This window comes from Desmodus rotundus, chromosome 2 (assembly GCF_022682495.2).
Source record: "Desmodus rotundus isolate HL8 chromosome 2, HLdesRot8A.1, whole genome shotgun sequence".
Lineage (NCBI taxonomy): Eukaryota > Metazoa > Chordata > Mammalia > Chiroptera > Phyllostomidae > Desmodus > Desmodus rotundus.
Window position 1 is genome coordinate 87,562,015 of NC_071388.1, and position 23,691 is coordinate 87,585,705.

The 23,691-nt window shown below is 39.5% G+C and overlaps 1 protein-coding gene and 2 pseudogenes across 1 annotated transcript; 2 read left to right on the forward strand and 1 right to left on the reverse strand.

Annotated features, from left to right (window-relative positions):
• Nucleotides 1–1,604: 1,604 nt before the first annotated feature.
• Nucleotides 1,605–11,177, reverse strand: DPPA2 (developmental pluripotency associated 2). The gene is made up of 7 exons (XM_024577907.3): nt 11,094–11,177; nt 8,884–9,031; nt 7,368–7,513; nt 7,191–7,274; nt 6,549–6,810; nt 4,690–4,885; nt 1,605–2,321 (listed from the first exon to the last, which is right to left on the reverse strand). Exons 1-7 carry the CDS (start codon nt 11,124–11,126, stop codon nt 2,249–2,251), a joined length of 942 nt encoding a protein of 313 aa, XP_024433675.1. The 5' UTR covers nt 11,127–11,177; the 3' UTR covers nt 1,605–2,248.
• A 3,240-nt stretch (nt 11,178–14,417) lies between these two features.
• Nucleotides 14,418–15,179, forward strand: LOC112320619 (RNA-binding protein 3 pseudogene; annotated as a pseudogene).
• Nucleotides 15,180–17,952: 2,773 nt separating this feature from the next.
• On the forward strand, nt 17,953–19,668 carry LOC112320457 (ribosome biogenesis protein NSA2 homolog pseudogene; annotated as a pseudogene).
• The last annotated feature ends 4,023 nt before the right edge of the window (nt 19,669–23,691 follow it).

Sequence of the window (23,691 nt, forward strand, 5' to 3'; positions counted from 1 at the left end):
AAATGGTAATTGTAAATTGTTGCTATTTTTTCAACTTTTATTTGGTACAAAATGTTTAAAATAAAATATCTAAATATATACTGCATAAGCTAGCAGTATAAAAAAATACAAGCATGGCCCTGGCTGGTGTGACTCAGTGGATTGACTGCTGGCCTGTGAACCAAAGGGTTGCCAGTTCAACTCCCAGTCAAGGCGCATGCCTGGGTTGCAGGCTGGGTACCCAGTGGGGGCAGGGGGGTGCACAAGGGGCAACCACACATTGATGTTTCTCTCCGTCTTCTTCCCTTTCCCTCTCTAAAAATAAAAATACAAGCATGTTTCTACATTGGAATTGATCTGTTTTTTCCCAGATTTATGAACTGAGATAATTTCTTTCAGCAATGCTTTGTAGTCTTCAGTGTATGTGGCTTATAACTTCTTTAAGTTTATTCCTTTAATAGTGTTAGAGGCTATTTTGATGCTATTAGAAGTGAAATCATTTTCAGATCATTCCTAGTATATATGGAAATACAACTGATTTTGTGATTCGTATATTCTGACAATTTGCTGCATTTGTTCATTAGTTCTAACAGGTTTTTGAAGGATTACTTAGTTTTCTGTATGTAATGTCATGTCACTTGTGTATAGACAGCTTTTAGTTCCGCCTTTCCAATTTAGGTGACCTGTTTTTTTTTCTTCCCTAACTTTTCTGGCTAGAACTTCCAGTATCATCTTGAACAGAAGTGGTTAAAATGAGTATCCTTGTCTTATTGCTGACTTCAGGAAAAAAATACTTTCAGCCTTTGAGCACTCAGTATGTGAGCTGTGGGCTTTTCATAGGTGACCTACATAATGTTTAGGTTGTTCCATTCTATTCTTTGTGTACCGAATGTTTTCACATCATGAAAGGGGGCTGGATTTTGTTAAATGCTTTTTCTGTACCCAGATGTTGTTTTTTAAAAGTTTTATTAATAGATAATAAAATGCATCAATTAAAACCAGAAAAGGGAAAAAGACAAAAAACTAAATAATGAGGGCAATGAAAAATATCTCAATCCATCTGTATCAATCACTTTAATTATCAATGATCTAAATACACCAATTAATCAAGAAAATGAGAAGATAAGCCAAAGATTGGGGAAAAAAATATTTGCAACAGACTTATCTGATAAAGGAATGCCATCCAAAATATAAAAAGAACTTGTAAAACTTAATAACAGAATGAATAGCCAGGTTAAAAAAAAAATAGGTAAAAGACCTGAACAGATACCTCACCAAAGATATATGGATGATAAAGAAGCAAATAAAAGCTGGTTCACATCAAGTGTCATTAGGAAATTGCAAATTAAAACAATGACATAACACTACACAGCAATTAGAATGTACAAAATCTAAGTCACTGACAACACCTTATGCTAGTGAGGATGCACAATGGTATAGCCACTTTGGAAGAAAGTTTTGTCAGTTTATAATAAAACCAAACACTATTAACATCAAATCCAAAAATCATGCTCCTTGGTATTTACCCAAGAAAGTTGAAAATGTATGCCCACAAAAACCTGTACACAAATGTTTCCTTCCTCCCTCCCTCTCTCTCTAAAAACTCAATCAATTAAAAAATGAAAAAAAAGTGGGCTATCAAGTATTGCTGTAAAAAGAAGTCACTCTGAAAAGGCTACCATGATTCCAACTATTTATGACCTCCTGGAAAAGGCAAAGCTATGGATACAGTAAAAATTATCAATGGCTCAGGGGTTGGGAGGAGGGTATGTTGAATAAAAGTGAAGAATTTTAGGGTAGTGAAACTATTTTGTATGACTATAATGGTGGATATGTCTCATTATACATTTGTGAAAACCCACAGAATGTGAAACGCAAAGAGTGAACCCTACTGTCACCCATGGACTTTGGGTGATAATGAGGAGTCCACAACGTAGTTTCAACAAATTTACTATTTTGATGCACAGTGTTGATAGTAGGGAGAATGTTGGAGAGGGGGCAGAATTTCAGAACTCATTACTTTCTGCTCAGTTTTTCTGAAATCCTAAAACTGCTAAAAAATCTATTAATTAGGACAAAACCAAATTATATTCTACATACCTAAATACCTGAAGTAGCAGTGGCAGTCACTTTTTGGCAAACCTTAAATACAGAATCCAGACATTCACATCTGTAACCAAGGCATCAAGCAACATTTGGATACAAGTCAATTTAGCTATGAGCATTCCACCATTTATTCTTTATTGAGACATGACCCATCCAAAAGGAATTATGTGGGTGTATTCAAACGAGGTTTCTTCTTCCTCTTCATTTTAATTAATTTTTCCATCATCCTTTTATTCCTATAAAGCAAGTTAAAAAAGAATTTTGAAAAACTGTTAGAATAAGTTAACCATTCCAAACCACCCCTTGGAAATGACTGACAAAATAAGGAATCCTCTCCTAGAGTTCCTGAGTAGTTAGAATCCCCACCCTCACCTAAGAAGGGTGGGCAAAAGAATTTTATGTAGTAAACAATGTAACAAGATTGTCCACTTAATATCACTCCTCATATTCTATACACTATAATTCATTTCACTTCCTTTATCATTTTTTAAAAAGATTTTATTATTATTTTTTTTTAGAGAGTAGGGACAGGAGAAAGAGAGGGAGGGAAACATCCATGTGTGAGAGAGACATGCGTCTCGCACAGCCCCATCTGGGGACCTCACCCACAACCCAGGCATGCGCCCTGACCAGGAATTGAACTGGTGAACTTTTGGTCTTGAACTGGTGAACTCTTGGTCGGTAGGCCAGTGCTCAACCCACTGAGTCACACCAGCCAGGTCACTTTCTTTATCTTTATACCTCCCTTCCCTTCCCACAGCTTCTCCCACACCCCATCTCTATTCACACATGCTTATGGTTTTCCCATTAAAAAACAAAAAGAAAAAAGTAAGGAAGAAAGTTCGCTTGATATTACTTCAACTAACTGCATCTCCTCCTTTTCACTCAGGTAGTAGACACTACCAGTATGTCCTGTCACAGTGCTTCACATGCTCTACCCTAACTTGTCACTATCACATTTCTGCTTTTATTGACCCTCTCAACTCTCTCAGAAAGGCCACAAATTATTCATAATCTAACATGACCATCTCACTGTGAACCATTTTCCTCAGAAACTCTGCCCCTTGCTCCCTTTTCTCACTTATTTCCCAACCTATAAACTGTACCTTTACAGTCTTCATTGCTCACATGCCATCAATATACTGATTCTCTTTAGGGTTCTTTCCTGTGCCCCTTTTTAATTCCTACCTTCTTACACACAATTTAAATGAGAATGACTCCCCAGAATGTTCCTCCCTAACCCATACTTATTTCAGTTCTTTAGACCCATATCAAGCATGTACTACATATACACCTCGCCACTGAACTAGACAGACATCCAACTTTCCTCCATCTAATAAGATAGCATCCTCTTCCTTTTACTCCTACATGTCTTAAATTTGTCCCATTCCTCTTTAAATTCTTTGCCAAGGTCATATATTGTATCTTTTCAGAATTATTATAATTATCTCTTACTTACCCTCCAACCTAGTTTCTGTTGCAAGATATCAAACACTTCCTTAAAAAAAAAGGAAAAAAATCTGCCCTGGCTGGTGCAGCTCAATGAATTAAGCACTGGCCTGTGAACCAAAAAGTCACCAGTTCAACTCCCAGTCAGGGCATATGCCTGGAATGTGGGCCAGGTCCCCAGTAGGGGCAACCACACTTTGATGTTTCTCTCCTTCTCTTTCTACCTCCCTTCCCCTCTCTCTAAAAATAAATGAAATCTTAAAAAAACAACAACAAACAACCTTAGCTTCCCTCCACACACATCCCACATTACCTCCACCAATTCCATCACCTAAAGCTGAATTTTGTACTAATGGGTAAACATTAGAAGTTCTATATCTATATAAAAACACCAGTGTTTATGTGTATGCCCAATGTATATTTTCTCAAACAGGGGGTATGTAGTGTGTAGCTTTCACTATATAGCCTCAAGGTAGTCTGTGTCCCAAAAATGACTAAGAAATTATGACCCACAAAATAATATGAGACCTTTATTACAGATATAAACCTGTCAGTGGTCTACTCCTACCTTTCCTAGACTTACTTATCAATTCAAGCTTTGATCATACTGATCAATTTGCAATTTCTAAGTATGTCATGTTCTTTTACTTCCATATATTTTATTTGGTTGGGTTGTTTCCACACCTAAATGCCCAAATTATTACTTTCCAACTGATAAGATCTTCCTCAGTAAACATAATCCTTTCTTAAGTTTCCCTAAGCAACTCTAAATATAGGTACTACCCTTATGTTTTCACAACTTCTATTTTTATCACGCTACCTGGATTTTGCCTTACTAATTTTCTTTTTATCCCCAGCTACATATCTGACATGTTAAGAACTCTATTTTTTTTCTTAAAACAGGTCTCTAAAATTGAGGCAATTAATACTCTTACATGTCAGATACTTTGTTAAACTGGATAGGAAACCTCATTTATCTGAGTTTTAATCCACTGCCAAGTTCTTTTTCCTTCCTAACTTTGCCTGATCTATAAACCTGACCTGGTAAATTAAGAAACAGTATATTTGTTCTCTGTTTTCTTGTACTAAATTATTCAGAGACCCCCCTAGACATCTACTTTTTGATGTACCATACAGAAAAATATTAAGGTTTACCTCTTAACACATTCAGGGCATAACATATTGTCTTCTAGGTCTGAGGATGGGAAAGTGCAGGCCGGTAACAGGAGGAGAGAGATCAACTTCTTAGGACTGTCAGGCACCCAGGCCTGCCCGGCATGGAACTGCAGACGAACCCACCCCTCTCTGTCTCCCAGAAGAGGTCTGCCATGGACCACACACCATCTGACACCTGGCGAGGAAAGAGAATCAAATATAAACAGTTAAGATCAGGTAACTGCACCCCAATCCAACCTCTCTCAGCAAGTCACTCTTGGCTGTTCTTATATTTTGTTGATGGATCAACTGAATGAGAAACAAAAATTGTAAACCAAAAGACACTATGATCTAACTTCATGAATTATATAGCATTAGGGATAATAACAATTAACTTTTTGAAATGCTTGTTGTGTTCAGAATATTGCTAAGTGATATTCCTATATTTATTAAGAATGTTATTAACATTTACCTTCTATTTACTTTTTGTATGTACAGGTGAAGTAACTGAAGCCTGTGGTGTTAAATATTATAGTTTTCCCAGAACTAATACATGGATCCAGATATTCTAATTCATGGCCGATTTGCCTAGTTATGACATTGTACTGCTTCAAATATAAAAAACATGCACAAAGATCTTTGTTTAAAAGCCTAAGGAATGATATAATTGGAGAGAGGGATATTTAAGAAAAAACAAGGTAAATAAGGTAAGATATCAAGTGCTTGAAACTGACAGAAAGGAACAGTCACTGTGAGCCTAAATATCCATAAGAGCTCCCAGTCAGACTGTAAAACGACAGTAGAAATTGATTATGTTTAGCACTGTATATCCGGTGAGTAGGCACACTCCTGGATCATAGTTGGTGCTTCATAACTTCTAAATGGAGAGGACCTAAAAAGATAAATAAGTGGGGGGTGCTACTAGCTCATATAGCACATTAATGAAAATTAGAAAAAAAGTATAATTTTTGGGGAAGCAGTCCTCCAGAGACAGCTTTGTGACTGGAGAACAATAGTTTGGAAATTAGCAAAAGATGCCTATTCTTGTTCATAAGATGGAGTGCAGCTTAGAGATCAGTAGGCCAAATTTAGCTTCTGTCTTCTTTTTGGCTGTGTTCCTTGTGTAACAAAAAACATGCCTTACTATACAAGTCAGCCCTGGATAAAAGAGGATCCAGAAGACCTTTGGAAATGAGGTGGAGAGAAAAAACTCAAGCAAAAAAGAACGAGGGTGACTTTGTGCTAACCTGAGACAGGGTCTGCTGGAAATGAAGACAAAAATATCAAGGGGAGAGAAGTGGGAGAAAAGTGGGGCCAAGTTATCTCAAGATTTCTTAAGAGGCCAGGGGCTCCAAATATTTTAATTATTATTCCATGTTTTGTATGTGCCAAGTTGTGTCTTCTAAGTCTCACAATCATTCTGTGAAATTGTTTTATAAATTAGGACACCAGTGCTTACAATGGAACTGGTCAATGCCACATACCATTGAAGTCACAAGACAAGGATCTGAACCAAGGCTACACAAATGCTCTCATTCTTATTTACTATGTTATGGAAGCTTTGAAGGAAAAGAGACAAAAATGCAGAAGACCTTGGGCTGTGGCTGACTACATTATCAGATTATGCTTTCTCCCCAACTTGGCCTTCTGCTTAGTGGTAAGAAATGATCACCATTCAATCAACTGGCTTAGAAATCCAATTAGGCAAAACTTGACAATCAAAAGGTAAGTCTTCTATGAACCTCATATCCAATCTACAGACATTTTAACTAACTTTTCCTTGTACTACCTTTCAGTATTGGACTAATAAAAGTTCATCTTTTTCTAGAATGGTACTCACTGTTTAAGGTTGATCTTACCAGATGTTTGCAGCAGAAAGTTCTCAGCAGGAACAGGAATGGAACATGAATTCACAGCCTTAGCCTGCACGGCTCTTGCAGCAATTCTTGACCATGCTGCCAACATGGCCTCCTGAGCTGAAGTTGTCACTTCAACTGTATTGGTCTCTTTCTCTCCCTTACTCATATTACAACTTTTATTACTCCTTGTTCTCTTGGTCACCATTTTACATTTCCTTGAACTGAATTGCAAAGTGTCCTCCTGTGGTATTCCAGCAACACTCTGTAAATGGGATTCATGATGAGTATTCAGTGAAGTGCTGCCATACTGATTCTGTGTCAATTTTATCATCTTTATACATTGACCCAGGTAGGTCAGCGTGGGAGGGGTTGGTTCTCTTGGAGTAGTGGTTCTCAAGTGGGAGAAATTGTTGATTGCTAAAACCGTGTGGGGGAGGAAGGGTTGCTACTGACATCTAGTGGGTAGGGTCCAGGGATGTTTAGTCTGCTAAACATACTAAAATACACAGCACAGCTCCCAAAACAAAAATAGATTATTTGGCCCAAAATGTCAATAGTCTTGATTGAGAAACCTTGCCTTAGAGAGAGGTACAACAAATGTAGATGCTAGGAGAGGAGGAACAATTCACAATGACAACTCACCTTTACGCTGTATCCATATTCCTCACTCACCAGTTTTTCTTCGGAGTAAGCATGTTCCTTCAGCCTCATATAAATTTCTATTTTCTAAGAAAATTAAGGGGGAGGGAACAGAGTAAAAGTCGACAAAAGCTTCCAATACGTGCTCTGAGCAGCAGAAATTCCCACGAATGTACTCACCTTGCCTTCAGTACTCAAATTAACTTGTCGGCACCAGTCCCGCAAAGTATCACAACGTACTTTATTAAATGAAGGCAAAATGGTTGGCAAGGGAAGAATTGGTCTGGGGCAATCTTTGAATTGTTCAGTCATTTGAGGAAGATAAACTGAGAAAAGAAAACCAAAGTAGTAGTAATTTAAAATTGTAAGATTCTTTATAATCTTACAAAGTTTTCACTTATTTCTTATATCCCAATTTGCAGATACACACACCAAATATTTTACCTCATATTACAAATAAGGCAATAGATTCAAGAATCAAAGGACTTGCCCAAAAATCACATCTCCATTAAAACGGCAGACCCAGGACTTGAGCACATGTTTTGACATTCAAAATTCCATGTTTTTTAGACCTCGTACAGCAACCTGTTGTTTTCTGTGGTCATCAACACCACCTAATAGAACATTACATTGGAGTGCTCTTCCAAAATGTCTAGATTGTGGACCTATAGAAATCAAAGAAAGCACCCCAGCCAACAGTAGCACTCAATTCTGTCAGCCTGCCTTCTTTTCCTCTACAGCAGCTTGTCTCAACTCACACTTTGCTTAGCCATAACGTGTTATTATCTCCTTCATCTTGCAGTCTTTATTTTCAGCCCCCAAAATGAAATCATTCTGAAAGTATTTATTCAATGCTTTTATACGAAGCACTGAGGACACAAAGGGTCATGATTATTAAGAACTGCTAGATATTTGATCAGTAACTACTCACCAACAAAATATTAGATGTTTTCCAAAGCTGTTTTGTCTTCTAAATACTCTGATCTTACTTATAAGTAGAATCTAAATAAGCAGAACTCATAGAAACAGAGTAGAGTGGTGGTTGCCAGGGGGTTGGGATGGGAGAAATGGGGAGATGTTGTTGATCCAAAGGTACAAATTTTCAGTTATAAGATGAGTAAGTTCTAGGGCTCTAATGTACGGCATGGCTGCTGGAGTTAGCAATACTATACTGTAAGCTTGCCAAGTTGCTAAGAGAGTAGATCTTAAACATTCTTACCAAAGGGGGGACACAAAAAGCTTCCTGTGTGAGGTGATGAATGTGTTAATTAACCTTATTTTGGTAATCATTTCACAATATATATACATGCATGAATCATCACTTAGTATACCTTAAAATTACAGTGTTAGGCATTATTATGAATAAAGGTAAATTAGTTTTCGTAAGATGTTTGTAAAGTATGTATTGACCAAAATGAAGAGAAGATTGAGCTTCATTGGTTAGAAATTTGAACTCATGTCTAGCTATCCCACGAGACTATGCCCTGTCCCAAGCACTCCATATGCTGATTTGTGTGTGTCTGTGTCTTAATAGTGAGGCAGTACATGAGGGTTACTTAGCAAATGACAAGCTACAGGTAACTGAAGTGAAATTTAAGCTGGGCCTTATATGCCAAAGAATAGTAAAGAAAAATCTTTTTTCCTGGGCTTCCCAAAGCTGGAGAAACAGCAGACTGAGCAATCCTCATCCTCATACCTATATTGTTTGTCCCAGGCATCCTCAGGCTGGCTCCTGAGGTTGAAGATACACTTGATTCCATTTGATGTTCTTCATTATGTTCCTCATTAACTGGAACCAATGTGAGAATCACACTTTCTTCATCTAATTTATCTTCAAAGAAATCCTGGAAAAAAATGGTCCATCTGATTCTCATTTGATGCATACAATTAAATTGATTACTTTCTAATCACAACTCATAAATGAGAAACTGAGAGCGTGGGTGGAATAAAAACTTATTGAGATTTCCTTAAATTTGATGTTTATTTGTAGGCCCTTTACTAGATTTAAAAAACAAATAAGGAAATTGGCAAAAACAGATTTACAAGTATAAAAAGGAAATAGAAGGTGTTTGTGGAAACCATTTCCTTTATGGCCTTCCTTTCCATCAGCTAAAACACTAAATACTTTCATTTTATTTCCTAAATCTGTATGAAATGTGTTCCTGCTTTCCCATCTTCCATCACGTTTCACAATTCAAGCTATCATTAACTCTCACTGGCAGATGCAAAATTCTCCTGCTATTCCAAAATCCATTCTAACTCCACCCTTTCTTCAGATTGTTCTCCTGCTTGCTTAAAATACTTCCATGGCTTATCATTGCTTTTTAGGTTAATGACAAAACTTGCTCTGCAGCCCTGACTGTTTGTGATTCAGTGGGTTGAGTACTGTTCTGTAAACCAAAAGGTGGCACGTTCGATTCCCAGTTGGGGTGCATGCCTGGGTTCTGGGCCAGGTCTCCGACTGTCGTTGTGCAAGAGGAAGGTGATCAATGTTCCCCTCGCACACCTATGTTTTTGTCTTTCTCACTCCCTTCCCCTCTTTCTGAAAATAAATAAACTCTTTAAAATAAGGGGGGGGGATAGGGATGGGGAGAAAAGACATACAACTGTAATTGAATAACAATAAAAATTAAAAAATAATAATAAGGGGGGGAAAACCCTCCCTCTGTAGCTCACACATTCCTCAACACTCTGGCTCCTGCCTGCCACTCTAGCTTAAGAGCTTGCTGAGCTCAAGCCATTCTGGCCTTATTTCTGCCCCAGGACCTGAGGGGAGAGAATGTATCTGTTTCATTCAGCAAATGGGGCCCTCAGTGTTCTTTTTATGATGTAATAATGACTGAAAGGTAAAGTGGACAGGTAAGAAGTATTATTTACTGGTTTTGTACACTTAACATGCACTGTGCTAGGTGCTTCCTTTATTTCTCATTTAATCCTCATAGCATAGTGGTAGTAATGTATTACTTTTCCTATTTAAAAAATTAGGCAACCAAGTCTTAGAAATTAAAAGAACAATGCCAGAGAGTAACATATGCTTGAGTAAATCTCCGAACTTAGCTTTTCCTCTCAAAACGAAGGTAAATAAACTCCATTCCAGCCCTATTGTAATACTTTTTCCCACAGCAGCCAAGCGGGAGCTTATGCAGCCACCCCCTTTCCCTATTTAAATCAACTCAATAGCTTCCTATTGCTCTCCAACTCCTAGCTTGCATATAGGGATTTTGCATTTGTTTACCACTTTTTCAAAACACTTTCACACACTCAATGGTCAGCTTCAAAAAAATATTGATATTATTGGGGAAATATTACTCTACTCTAGAAATAAATGGGGGCTAAAAGCAGCTATATGATGTACCCACAATCAAACACTTAATGCTGGCCAATTCAGTCCTCCAACCTGGTACAGCAGACTTGTAAATACCTATGAAAACTTCTCAATCCTCCTCTCCAGGCCAGGGCGACCCAAGCCTAGTCTGGAAATCCATTTGACACAAGGCTAATGGGAGTAGGTTCCTTCTTACTCCCGGAGGAAAGAAACTATCGGTTACTTCACTTTCTGGCTTTATCCACATTACCCTTTCCCACATTTTTTTTACTGTAGCTCTCCACTTTTTTACCATTTTTATCTTGTCCACTTACACCATGCCTTTCTGCAAAAATAAGTATCTTACTTTGCATTATTAAAATAAAATCTTTCTCTTTTTTACTCTCACTCAAATACACAAGGCCACAATCACGCGAAGAAAAATAATAATCCACAGCAAAGAGAAGGAGAATCCAAGGTGGAGGGAGGTTTCTTACATCCGGAAACTAAGATTGGTGGCAAGAGGGAAACATAAGTGAGTTCCAGAAAGGCTTTGAAAAGTGACTCTATGGCAAAATTAATTATATTTGAACAAAACTTACCTTTTCATTGCTATCCAAAGTAGAGCTAGTCATTTCCAGGAACCTCAGAGGAAGGCAAAGCCAGCAGAGTTGAGGACACTTGCAGTTTACTCCCTTTAACCTGAGGGTTCCTAGCCTGATTTCTCCTTTTATAAGCAAATGTCTCCGTCTACTTCCTGTTTCTCAAAAGAGCTCTTTTCTTCCTCTTCTTCCTGCCTTCTCATCATCTGACAGTGTGATAATTTTATCAGTTTTATCTCTTATCTGGTCTGCTGGGCTTTGAGTTATTGGCTAATTAACATCACTCTTAATTTTTTTTAATTTATATATTTACTTATTTATTTATTTTTGTTATAGCACAACTTATATATTTCAAATGGACCAAAAAATAGTGTCATTTACAATATCTTAAGATAAAGTGCCTTTGAATGGGAGCTGCTTTTCCAGCACTTTATCTAGAGAATTTACTACTGCGGAAAATGAAACACGGCTTAAATCGAATGGGGGGAGGGGTGGGCCTACACTCTCCTTCAGGTGGCTGAGGAGTTTCATTATTTTCATTGGATGGCATTAGGTGCTGAAGCTCTCGCAGGACAGCTTTGATGCTGTATGAATTCTCCCCTTCTGCTGGCACCGATCTGGCTCTTGGGTCCACATTCCGTTAGAACTATTAACTCCATTCGTACTAGTTTTTGTTACAAATCTTACAAAACAGGGCGATTCTGGGTATTTAGGCCCACATTCTATTTTAAGGCTGTATGTTGTTTTCATAAATTTTCTAAGCCCCTGGTGGCTATCATCGCATGTTGCTGTCTTGCGTAATTTTTAAAAAGAGATTTTTAGCCTTAAGGAATAAAAACTTGGGAGAAAATTCCAAGTAGAAAACTCTCCAATAAAGTTTAGAATAGAAAAAACAGAACAGAAATAATAGAAAAAAAAAGATTCAGAGGTATTTGATAACAGATTTATGCCCAAGGGTGTGTTACTCACTGGGGGATTAGAATTAAATTGTAGGACTTGAATAATAGAATCCCTCCTGGATTTACTTTTAAACATAAATATTAAGCTTGTAATACTGATAAGCTGGATAAGAGAAAAGGGTTTGGCTGTTCAGAAAGGGAGCAGCAAGAGCCAAAACTAGAAGGCAGCCATGGACTAATGAATACAGAAGGAACTACAAGCACAGGGGGATTGCTGGAGCATAATGCTGGAGGCAGGGTGTGACAAGAGATAAGCCTAAAGAAGTCACAGACATTTTCATGTCACTCTAAGGCATCCAGTGGTCTCGCAGGGGACTTTCTCTGCCCTAGGAAAAAGGTTTGGTCCGTTAGTCTCAGCACCCATGGAGCCCAGAGCAGTTTAATTTATATTCAAAATGTGGTCTGCAAGGGCTCAGCTTCAGATTAGAGAAGAAATAAAATGACTTAAAAAATAGATGATGGGACTCCACCCTAGACCTCTAGGAATCTGCCCTTCAATAAGCCTTCAGGTTAAAGAATTCACTAAAGTAAATGCATTTAAAGAATCATAAACTAGATCAGGGTGTGACCAAATGGTTTTAGATTAGGAAGATAATGGTTGAAATCCTGGCTCCTTTCTTTTCAGTTTAGAAAGTGAATCAACCCTTGGAAATTCCCCTAGGAAAGCATTCCAGCCCCCTAGCTGGGTGTGTCCCTACCTGGTGGGGTATTTTTCAACCAGCAATTTAAGAGAGAGGAGCTGACCTGGAGTCTGAACTCTTCACAGTGCCTTAGGCTAGGACATAAGTTCACGTGGGAAAATCATTTAATTACCATTGTTTTTCTTCTTTCTTAGCATTTATGTTTATTTTTTATAAAGGTTTTTTAAATTTTATTTATTTGCTTTCAGAGAGAGGAAAGGAGGGAGAAAGAGAGGGATAGAAACACCGATGTGCAAAACATACATCGATTGATTACCTCTTGTACGCCCCCAACTGGGGGCCTGGCTGACAACACATGCCTGGGTTGTCAGCCAGGCCCCCATCATGCAAATTTAAGGTGTACAACATGTTAATTTGGAACATTTATATATTGTAATATTATCACCATTGTAGAGATAATTAGCATGTATAATACATTCTTTAAGTATCACTAAAAGATTTTGCTCCTGTTATTCTCCTACTCTTTCCTTCTTAGAATTCATTTGAAGATATAATTCTGTATATTTCTGGGATTTTATTTGTTTAACTTCATTTCCTCAGTTAGCACGCTCCAGAGGGCAACAGAGGACCCATGTTTGGGTCCCCCTTGCTCTGTCCAGGTCTATCCCTCTTGAACTGTATTTAGCTCAGAATAGAGGCTCAATCAATGCTAGTTATTCAGGTTGCTGCAGCTTCCTCCTGTCTTCCTCATCCCACCCAAGCCCCTTTTGAGTACATGTGCCTCTCTGCACTGCTGCTAAAGCATACAGTGTAAATGCTGACCACAGACTGACACCACTCTATTACCAGACTCCGACACTCAAATTCTCAAAGTCGTCTTTTTTCCATCACCATTTATCCCCCCATACCCCCTTCCACCTCCCTGACCACACTTCCCACAATCACCACACTGTTTTCTGCGCCCATGAGTTTCTTTTTTTCCCTTTTTTTCTCAATCTCTCCACCCCCAAGCCACCTCCACCCCAGAGATGTCAGCCTGCTCTCTACCTATGAGTCTATTTTGCTGTTTACTCTTTGTGACGGCATGGATGGTCCTGGAGAACATTATGTTAAGTTAAATATAAGCAGGGACCCCACAAAAAATGGGATTATCTTCTGGAGGGTGGGCCTCTTATAGTACAGGCTTCCCCCACTAGGTCAGAGTTCTAGGAAGTCATCGGTATCAGTGTATCAGCTGGCATTGTTTTAAGAGGATGTGTTTGGCTTCGGTGAATTTTTCTGAAGACTCAATGTGTTTCCCCATTTCACGATGGGTGATTTATGAGCACACCTGCCTACACCGCGCCGAGTGTTCAACAGTTGTTAACCAAAAACAGCACGGTCCCCTTGCCACACCCTCCCTATTCACCTAATCTCACCCTAGCAACTTATTTGTTTGTTTCCCTGGATAAAAAATCCCTCAAATGGAAATGTTTTGTCGATTTGGAAGGGATGAAACAAAAAATGGCAGAAGCATTAAAAGGCATTAAAAGCAACCAGTCGAAAAACTGTTTTGAGCAGTGGAAAAAAACGTCTCCACAGGTGCATTGCATCGAATGGAGAGTACTTGGAAGGTGACTGAAGTTTAAACGTGTAAGAATAAATGCACAATTTAAAAAAATTTATTTTAGCCTCAGTCGCTCTCCTCTTCAATGGTTGCTGTCTGTCTGACCCTTCTACTTAAATTCTAGGATTCAAATTCACTGCCATGTCCTCTGAAGAAGGGAAGCTCTTTGTTGGAGGGCTCAACTTCAACACTGATGAGCAAGCTCTGGAAGATCACTTCAGCAGCTTCAGGCCAATTTCTGAGGTGGTCTTTGTCAAGGACCAGGAGACTCAGTGATCCCGAGGTTTTGGCTTCATTACCTTCACCAGTCCACAGCATGCTTCAGATGCCATGAGAGCCATGAATGTACAGTCTGGAAGGTCGCCAGATCCGCGTGGACCACGTGGGCAGGTCAGCTGGTGGAACCAGAGGGGGTGCCTTTGGGGCCCGTGGGCGTGGTCAAAGCTACTCCAGAGGTGGTGGGGACCAGGGCTATGGGAGTGGCAGGTACGAGAGTCGACCTGGAGGATGTGAATATGGATATGGATATGGAAGGTCCAGAGACTATGGTGGCAGAAGCCAGGGTGGTTATGACCGCTAGGCAGGAGGAAATTACAGAGACAATTATGACAACTGAGATGAAGCATGCGCACCTAACATACACAAGGAATAAAACTTCTGATCCAGGATCGTCCTTCCAATGGCTGTATTTATAGAGTTTTGGAGCTACACTGAAACATCTGTTTTAGTACATAAACATATTTTTGAATTGAGCTCCCAAGGTAGCTTGTTGAAGACCTTTTAGAAAGCTCCGTGTATTTTTATTTTTAGTTTTTTCTACCGTTTCAAGACAAATTCTGGGGCATTTAGTTTGGGCTCTCAGGATTGGTTCTGGCAAAAAAAAAAAGTTTTTGACCAGACTTTTTTCCCAGAAATCATGTTCATCTAGGAACATTTTAAAAACTCGGAGACAGTGTTTACCATGTTTAGGAAGCAATTTCCAAATGTAACTATAAGAAATTAAGAACATGATTACTTAGAGGTGGTGTTTTTTATTGAAGATCACTGACCTGATATATAGATGCTTCTTAAAATACTTGTGAATGCCATATTTTTTTAATACTGGAAAAAAAAATATTCTGTTGTGTTTTCATGTAGCATTTAGGATGTCCTTCATGGAGCTGATTAAAAAGATGAAACCTAGAAAAAAAATTTATTTTAAAGATTATTTATTTATTTATTTTTTAGAGAGAGGGGAAGGGAAGGAGAAAGAGAAGGAGAGAAATATCAATGTGTGGTTTACCTTTCACATACCCCCTATGGGGACCTGGCCCACAACCCAGGCATGTGCCTTGACTGGGAATCGAACCAGTGACCGTTTGGTTCACAGGCCCATGCTCAATCCACTGAGCTACACCAGCCAGGGCAAAATACACAATTTTTTATAAATAAATTTTGGGGTTTTTTGGGTCCCCCCTCACAAGCTAGTCAGAGAAAGACAAGTAACTTATGATTTCACTCATATGTGGAAACAATGAACAAACTCAACTATCAAAGTCATCTTTACTCTCCTGGCAGTCAGCACAGCACCTGGTTCAGACAAGAGTCTTAATTAGTTGCAACAAATTACTCTAAATCATGTTACCCCAACTTAAGTTTGTTTAGGGTTCAGTATATACCTCATTGCTCAAAAGCAGCCACTAACAGGATGTAAAACTATTTTAAAAAATAACCTAGGCTGTAGGGTTAAGCTATTAAAATGGAAAAAAATTTATGGATACTTGCATCTTAATATTTATGTTAATAACAGAGTTCTGAAATAAAAATGCATTACTTATTTCAAATATATTTTATGTACTATATTATCAGTTAAGTATTTATAAATGCATTGTATTTTCAAAATCTTTTTTTTTTTTTAAATTAGAGGAACATGCTCCAAAGAGTAAATGTTTATGGAGCACCAATATATAATAGATAAAAGTGGAATGACTCTGGTTAATAAATAAAATCCATAAGGCATCTGCTGAAACCTAAGTTTCTGCGAAACAGTTTGGAAAATATGGCTCAGTATCACTTCCAGATGGAAAAGACAGCTACTGAGCTCTTTAGCCTTCTGAGGAGGAAAACAAAATTGTACTGAAAAATGTTCCCAACTTCTGCCACATTCTTCATTTCAAGAAATTCCCACTTAAAAGGACTATTGAACTAATTTCTACTATAGAACAATAATTACAGATCTTACCTTCTGACTGAGAATAAATGGGCATTTTTGCTTTTTTTTTCTTTTGAAAAAATCTCTTCTGAATCATGGAACAACAGTGTTTTCTTTTGTTCTTTGTTTTTTTAAAAAGTATTTTATTGATTATGGTATTACAGTTGTCCCATTTTGCCCCCTTCACTCCCCTCTGTCCTGCACACCCCCTCCCACCCACATTCCCCCCCACCATAGTTCATGTCCATGGGTCATACATATAAGTTCTTTGGCTTCTACATTTCCTATACTATTCTTAACCTCCCCCTGTCTATTTTCTACCTACCATTTATGCTACTTATTCTCTGTAACTTTCCCTGCTCTCTCCCTCTCCCACTCCCCTGTAGATAACCCTCCATGTGATCTCCAGTTCTGTGGTTCTGTTCCTATTCTAGTTGTTTGCTTAGTTTGTTTTTGTTTTAGGTGTGGTTAATAACTGTGAATTTGCTGTAATTTCACTGTTCCTATTTTTTATCTTCTTTTTCTTAGATAAATCCCTTTAAGATTTCATATAATAAGGACTTGGTGATGATGAACTCCTTCAACTTGACCTTATCTGAGAAGCACTTTATCTGCCCTTCCATTCTAAATGAAAGCTTTGCTGGATACAGCAATCTTGGATGTAGGTCCTTGGCTTTCATGACTTGGAATACTTCTTGCCAGCCCCTTTTTGCCTACAAGGTTTCTTTTGAGAAATCAGCTGACAGTCTAATGGGAACTCCTTTGTAGGTAACTGTGTCCTTTTCTCATGCTGCTTCTAAGATTCTCTCCTTGTTTTTAATCTTGAGTAATGTAATTATGATGTGCCTTGGTGTGTTCCTCCTTGGGTCCAGCTTCTTTGGGACTCTCTGAGCTTACTGGACTTCCTGGAAGTCTATTTCCTTTGCCAGACTGGGGAAATTCTCCTTCATTATTTGTTCAAATAAGTTTTCAATTTTTTGCTCTTCTCCTTCTGGTATAACTATAATTCGGATGTTGGAACATTTAAAGATGTTCTGGAGGTTCCTAAGCCTCTCCTCATTTTTCCGAATTCTTGTTGCTTCATTCTTTTCTGGTTGGGTGTTTCTTTCTTCCTTCTGGTCCACACCATTGATTTGAGTCCCAGTTTCCTTCTCATCACTATTGGTTCCCCATACATTTTCCTTTGTTTCACTTAGCATAGCCTTCATTTTTTCATCTAATTTGCGACCAAATTCAACCAATTCTGTGAGCTTCCTGATTACCAGTATTTTGAACTGTGCATCTGATAGGTTGGCTATCTTTTCATTGCTTAGTTGTATTTTTTCTGGAGTTTTGAGCTGTTCTTTCATTTGGCCCATTGTTTTTTTTGTCTTGGCGCGCCAGTTATGTAACAGGGTGGAGCCTTAGGTGTTCACCAGGGTGGGGTAATGCTGTATGTGGTGGACGGGTCCACTAGGGAACAATGGCCCTTGCTCCAATCTATGCCGGATTTCAGTCATCTCTCTGCTACCCACAATCAAATTGGGCTCTTCTAGTGCTGATTCCAGGGTAGGTGGGCTTGTGCACACTGTAGGCCCCTGTGGGTCTCTCCAACAAACTCTCCTATGAGGCTGGGAGTTTCTCCCACTGCCACGTCAACCCCCACAGGTGTTTTCAATCAGTGGTTTGAGGCTTTATTTCCCCACACTGGAACTCTGGGTTGGGAGGTTTGCAGCTAGGTCTACCAGCTGCTGCCTCACTGCCAGCTGTAGCTTTGCCCACCCCATTCTTCAATCCACCACCTCTCTAGGTCCGCCAGCCGCCACCTTACTGCAAGTCCTCTCCACTCCGGCTGCCTGTCTCTGCCCTTCCTACTGGTCTGGATGAATGTTTCTTCTTTAGCTCCCTGGTTATCAGACTTCCATACAGATTGATTTTGTGTAAGTTCTGGTTGTTTTTTGTTTTTAAATTGTTATTGTCCTTCTTTTGGTTGTGCGAGGAGGCATGGTGTGTCTACCTATACCTCCATCTTGGCCGGAAGTCTTGTTCTTTGTTTTGAGGGGCAGCAGTAGTTATGCTCAGAGACTGAAATGACTTGCTGAGCAATTTATTTAGCATAAGTCTTCTGTGGGAATTATGATTTCACAAGCCAATGGCATGCAAGATAACATTTATCTTAAAAATATTTTTATTGATTTTTAGAGAGAGAGAGAAACATGATTTGTTATTCCACTTATTTATGCATTCATTGGTTGACTCTTGTATGTGCCTTGACTAGGGATCGAACTCCAACATTGATGTATCTGGATGACTCTCTAACCAACTGTCCTGGGTTCCAATGGAGTTCATTTGTGGGTCTCTGAGGCCTGAAAGTTGAAAGTTTCTTCCCACGCCAGGGACTGCCCCCGGCTGCCCGCGGTAACCAGGCCACAGAATGAGTGTATTGAGTTACACCATAAGTGCTATGGGTATCGTTTGGATTACCATGAGAAAAAGAAAAAGAAGGAAGGGCGAGGGGCTCAAAACCTTCAAAGAAGGCAAAAAAAGATGATTAGTCTGAAGGCCAAGCTCTACCATAAACAGCACCATGCTGAGAAAATACAAATGAAAAAGAATATCAAGATGCATGAAAAGAGAAACACCAGACAGAAGAATGAAGAAAAAACTCCACAAGGAGCAGCACCTGCATATCTACTAGGCTGAGAGGGAAAGTCCCAAGCTAAACTGCTTTCCAATAGGTTAAACAAAAACAAAAAGAGAAAGCAGGAAAAATGGGAAGTCCCTCTGTCCAAAGTTCAAGCACTGGGAGGAACAGAGGTATTAAAAGTTATTCAAACAGGAAAGAGAAAGAAAAAAAACATAAAAGAATATGGTTACTAAAGTCTGCTTTGTTGGAGACGGTTTTACTCAAAAACCACCCAAATATGAAAGATTCATTAGGCCAATGGGCTTATGTTTCAAGAAGGCCCATGTAAAACATCCTGAACTGAAAGCTACCTTTTTCCTGCCAATACCTGGTACAAAGGAGAATCCCTCATCCCCACTTTATACAACTTTGGGTGTTATTACCAAAGGCACTGTCATCAAGGTGAACTTAAGTGAGTTGGGCCTTGTGACACAAGGGGGTAAGGTTATTTGAGGAAAATATGCCCAGGTTACCACTAATCCTGAAAATGATGGATGTATAAATGCAGGCTGACTGGTTTGACAGCAGTTTCATACAAGTAACTCCTTGTAACTATTGAAGACTATGCACCAATCAGGAAAAACTGACTGTGATGTTTCTGCATACTACAGTATTACAACGCTTACATGTCAGCAGACATCAAGAGAACTAAACTATTTGTTTTATTGTACAGAACATTAAAATGACCCAATTTTACAAAATAAATAAATAAATAAATAAATAAAATCCTTGTCTAAAAAAAGAAATACAGTTGACGTTTAATATGAGGTGTGTCTTTTTATGCCAGTAGGCACTTTGGAGACATTGCATCCAACATAGAGTTGATTTCCAGCTGCCAGTGAAAAAGCAGAAGTTCCCTGTTGCTGGGAAAAAAAGACTTCAGTTTGGTAGGCGGGCTAATGTCTTTCACCTGAATGCTAGGGTGGTTTATCACCACCATCTGTATAGAATGCCTCCCCAAGACAGATGAGAATGTGCCAAGGGTCTTTGGAGAACTTTTAGGTTCAGGAAGAGTCGACTTCACCCAAATTGAAACTCTCAAATAGTCCTCACAAACTTTCAACATTTAGTCTAAATATCCCCTTGCCATAGTTGCTTCTCCACTTTTTATCCATAAGTCCTCAGTGGGTCCCCTTAGCTGCTGGGCTGCTGACCGCTTATCAATAACAACAGATGTAGAATGATGATATCCTTCCTTCACTTATATCAAAATAACTTTACTTCTAAAGAAAAATTAATATTTTTTGTCTTTGTTACTGTCATAAACGAATGGATTAAAACCACTTCATTTAGGTCATAAATAAATGGGCTCAAAATCATATTAAACCTATACATTGTGGGGGCAGCTCCGCCCACAGGCCCCCCCCTGCACCCGCATACCTCCCCCTACCCCCTCGCCATCCGCCATGGATGAGAATAAGTCTACCAAGACATGATCTGCTTGGGGAGGAAAGGTAGCCCATCTCTCAAAGTAGAAGGGCCAAGAGCCTTCTCCTCAATGGGCTTTTATTGGGTTCAATTTCCACAGGAATACAGGTAAAGCTCATCAATCATTGTCAAGCAGTAAGGACCAAACAATAGATAACATGCAAAGAACTCTGAGGGCTTATTCTGAGTCAGGATCAGTTAGCTAAAGGGCTATAAAACTTTGGGTAACAAACTCATTTCATGCTTGGATGCTTATCAGAAAATTGAGGACATTCTTAGCAAAGCAGGTTTCACAGGATTTTATGCATTCTTTCTTAGGCCTGATCACCTCAGGGAACCCGCCCTTTCCAGCACAAGACTGCACCACCCTCTGTCATTGTTTCAGGCTTAAATCAGGCAGGGGAAGTAAGACAGCCAAGAGATTAGGAGACTCTTGCAGATAGAATGAGGATTCAGGCTATGTCAAAGTCGAGGGGCGAGGGTCCATCGTCCCCTTTTTCTATAGCCCCCCAATTCCTTCCCTGAGGGCCTCTTCATAACCATGCCTGTCTTAGGTCGTCCTTCCCTTGAGGAATCTTACCCATCATTGACTAACTGGTCAGGCTTGGGGGCCAGGCAGGGTAAAGTAAAGTGGGCAGAGGCAGTGCCCCTGCCAGGGAGATAAGCTTTGTCTCCTTAGTGGCTTATGGTCCCAAGGTCTGTCAATCAGCCTTAGCCATGGGGGTTTACAGCTTCTGAAACCAGGAAGGGAGGTTCCCAACAATACACAACAGTCAGTATTAGGAGAATCTGAGATTCAGAATCCAGACCAGTAAATCTATCTTCCTTCATTCTGTATAATGGTGTTAGGACAGAGCTGCAGTCTCAGAGAAGGAAGTGGGGAGGACAACTTTTGGTGATTGGACAGGGAATTGATTTGTTTGTAGGTTCTCCAAAAAGAGTTGCAAATTTAGGTATAGCCTAAATTTGTGTACTTAGCTGTGTCCTTGGTTGTCAAATCAAGTCCTTTCTCATCTTCTTCCTTGCATATTGAATGCATTTCATCAAGATCTGTTTCCTATAAAACAAATGGTATGTGTTAAAAAATATTGGAATCGGAAAGCTCAATTCATGTTGTCCTCCTGACGTGACTGAAAATTGGTGTTAAGAACTTTTCAATCCCTGAGCAGTTGCCCTACTATCTGAGAACTGTAGACAAGGAAGGATGGGAACTCAGGCCAAGTAAAATAAACCCAGTCTACTCCCTTTCATGTTCCTACCAGTCACTTCTGTTCCTTCTTGAGTTTTATACCTCTCCTTTTTCACAAGTTCTGCCCAAACATTTTTAAGCCTGTCCCACTTAAAATAAAACCACACACACACACACAATCTTTCTATTTAAACTACTATTCTCTCCCCTTTTCACAGTTGCTTACTTCTAAAGAATCTTCCTACTCTATCTCCTGCTTTTCCATTCTGGTCTAATGGTTTCTGTGTCTCTTTTTCCCACCTAATTCCTAAAACATTGATGTCCCATAGGATTCATTTCTCTGCTCTTAATCATCCCTCATGCTTTCCTAGAGTGGCCGCATCTATTTCTCCATTTCAACCACCACCTCTGTGCTGACTACATGTATTTCTAGCCCAATCTTTTTTATTGTATTACTCAAGTCTTGGCATATCCCATTATGCTCTTCTAATGTATTAAAAAATAAACTCATTGTCTTCCTGACGCAGATCCTGGCCCACAGGATCTGCTGTTGTGGCCGCAATAAACACGGACTACAGAAATCCTGTGGAGGAAAAGGGGCTGCATGGCCGCTCTCCAAGTTAGAGAGAGGGCCCCTGACCCCTGCTTGGACAGGCTTTTATTGTTTTTCTGGGCACATTACATCCGAGGGGCAATCCTCATTTACCATGCACAGGTTCACCACAGGTGATTACCTTTTAAGGACGACAAAAGACAGAATACTGCTAATTACTTCAAAGAGAAGGATGTTACAGCTCAAGGGGGAAGCTGCTCACACTCCATACTTAGGTGGTTTAGCACAGACTTTAGGAAGTTAAAGATACTCAGTAAACATTTGCTGCCTCAATTCAGGGTAAGGGAGTTTTAGCAAGAGCAAGTCTCATAGCAGCCTAGGTACAATGCAGGCCTGATTTCCCATGGGAGAACCTATCCATAGACATGGGTCCTGCCCGCCAACCTAGCTCCCCACTGGCTTTTCCGAGTGGGGGCTGAGCCACATTTCCCAGGCTTGGAACAGTTCCCCACATCTTCCCCCACCAACTTTCAATCTCCTGTATTTCTTCTCTTTTGAGATGTATTATCATCCACCCAGTCATCTAAAGGCAGAAACATAACACCTACTTTAAAACACCCCTTTTTAAGCTCCAGTAGAGTCAACATGTACAAATCTTGCTTGATTTTGTCTCTCTTGTGATTCAGCTACCATTGCCTTATTTCTTCTCCAAAGCATCTTTAACCAGTTGTTGAAATCTCTAACTGGTCATATTACCCATTCTTGGTGCTACAAAATACTGATTATAGGTTACCTCAAACTGAGTTTCAAACTAGAGAATTTAGAATCTCATACCAGATAGAAAGCAGTTTCAGAGGTTGTGAATAGGCCTTCCCCCTATGATAGCTCTTACACAATAAGCCAAGGACTTAAGTGGGGGTTACTTCAACTGTCAAGTACAACTTATTCCAATTATGCATTCAGAGGCTGAGGAAACGATCCCCAGGGTGTATTCACAAAACAAGTGAGCTAGTCATTAGCCGGGACCCCAGTTGGGACCTGGCACCTTTAAACCCCCAATCTAACAAAAGAAAGGGTGGGGAGGTAGGCCATGATGATAATTTGAATACCAATGTTAATTCAGACCTTGTGTCCAATAGTCTTAAAAATGTCTTATTTCTCTTTTCATTGTTAAATGACTGTAGATCCCTCTGGGGAGGGAGTTGTCATGGTGGTACATGGTTGGTCCTTTCTCCCAGGAAGTCAACCATCTCATCACCTAGTAGGTTCTGGATCTGAAAATCCAGCTCAGGTCTATCTGGTAGCTGAGCCAGAGAGGGTGACTGCCCTCAGCCTCTTGTTTCTCTATTCATTTTTTTGGACACTA

Coding starts and splice junctions, on each gene's coding strand:
- DPPA2 (XM_024577907.3), bottom strand. CDS start 11,126: ATGACTAGCTCTACTTTGGATAGCAATGAAAAG. Junction 7,275..7,367: donor ATTTGAGTACTGAAGGCAAG/GTGAGTACATTC, acceptor TAATTTTCTTAG/AAAATAGAAATTTATATGAG. Junction 4,886..6,548: donor CTTTCTGCTGCAAACATCTG/GTAAGATCAACC, acceptor TTTCCTCGCCAG/GTGTCAGATGGTGTGTGGTC.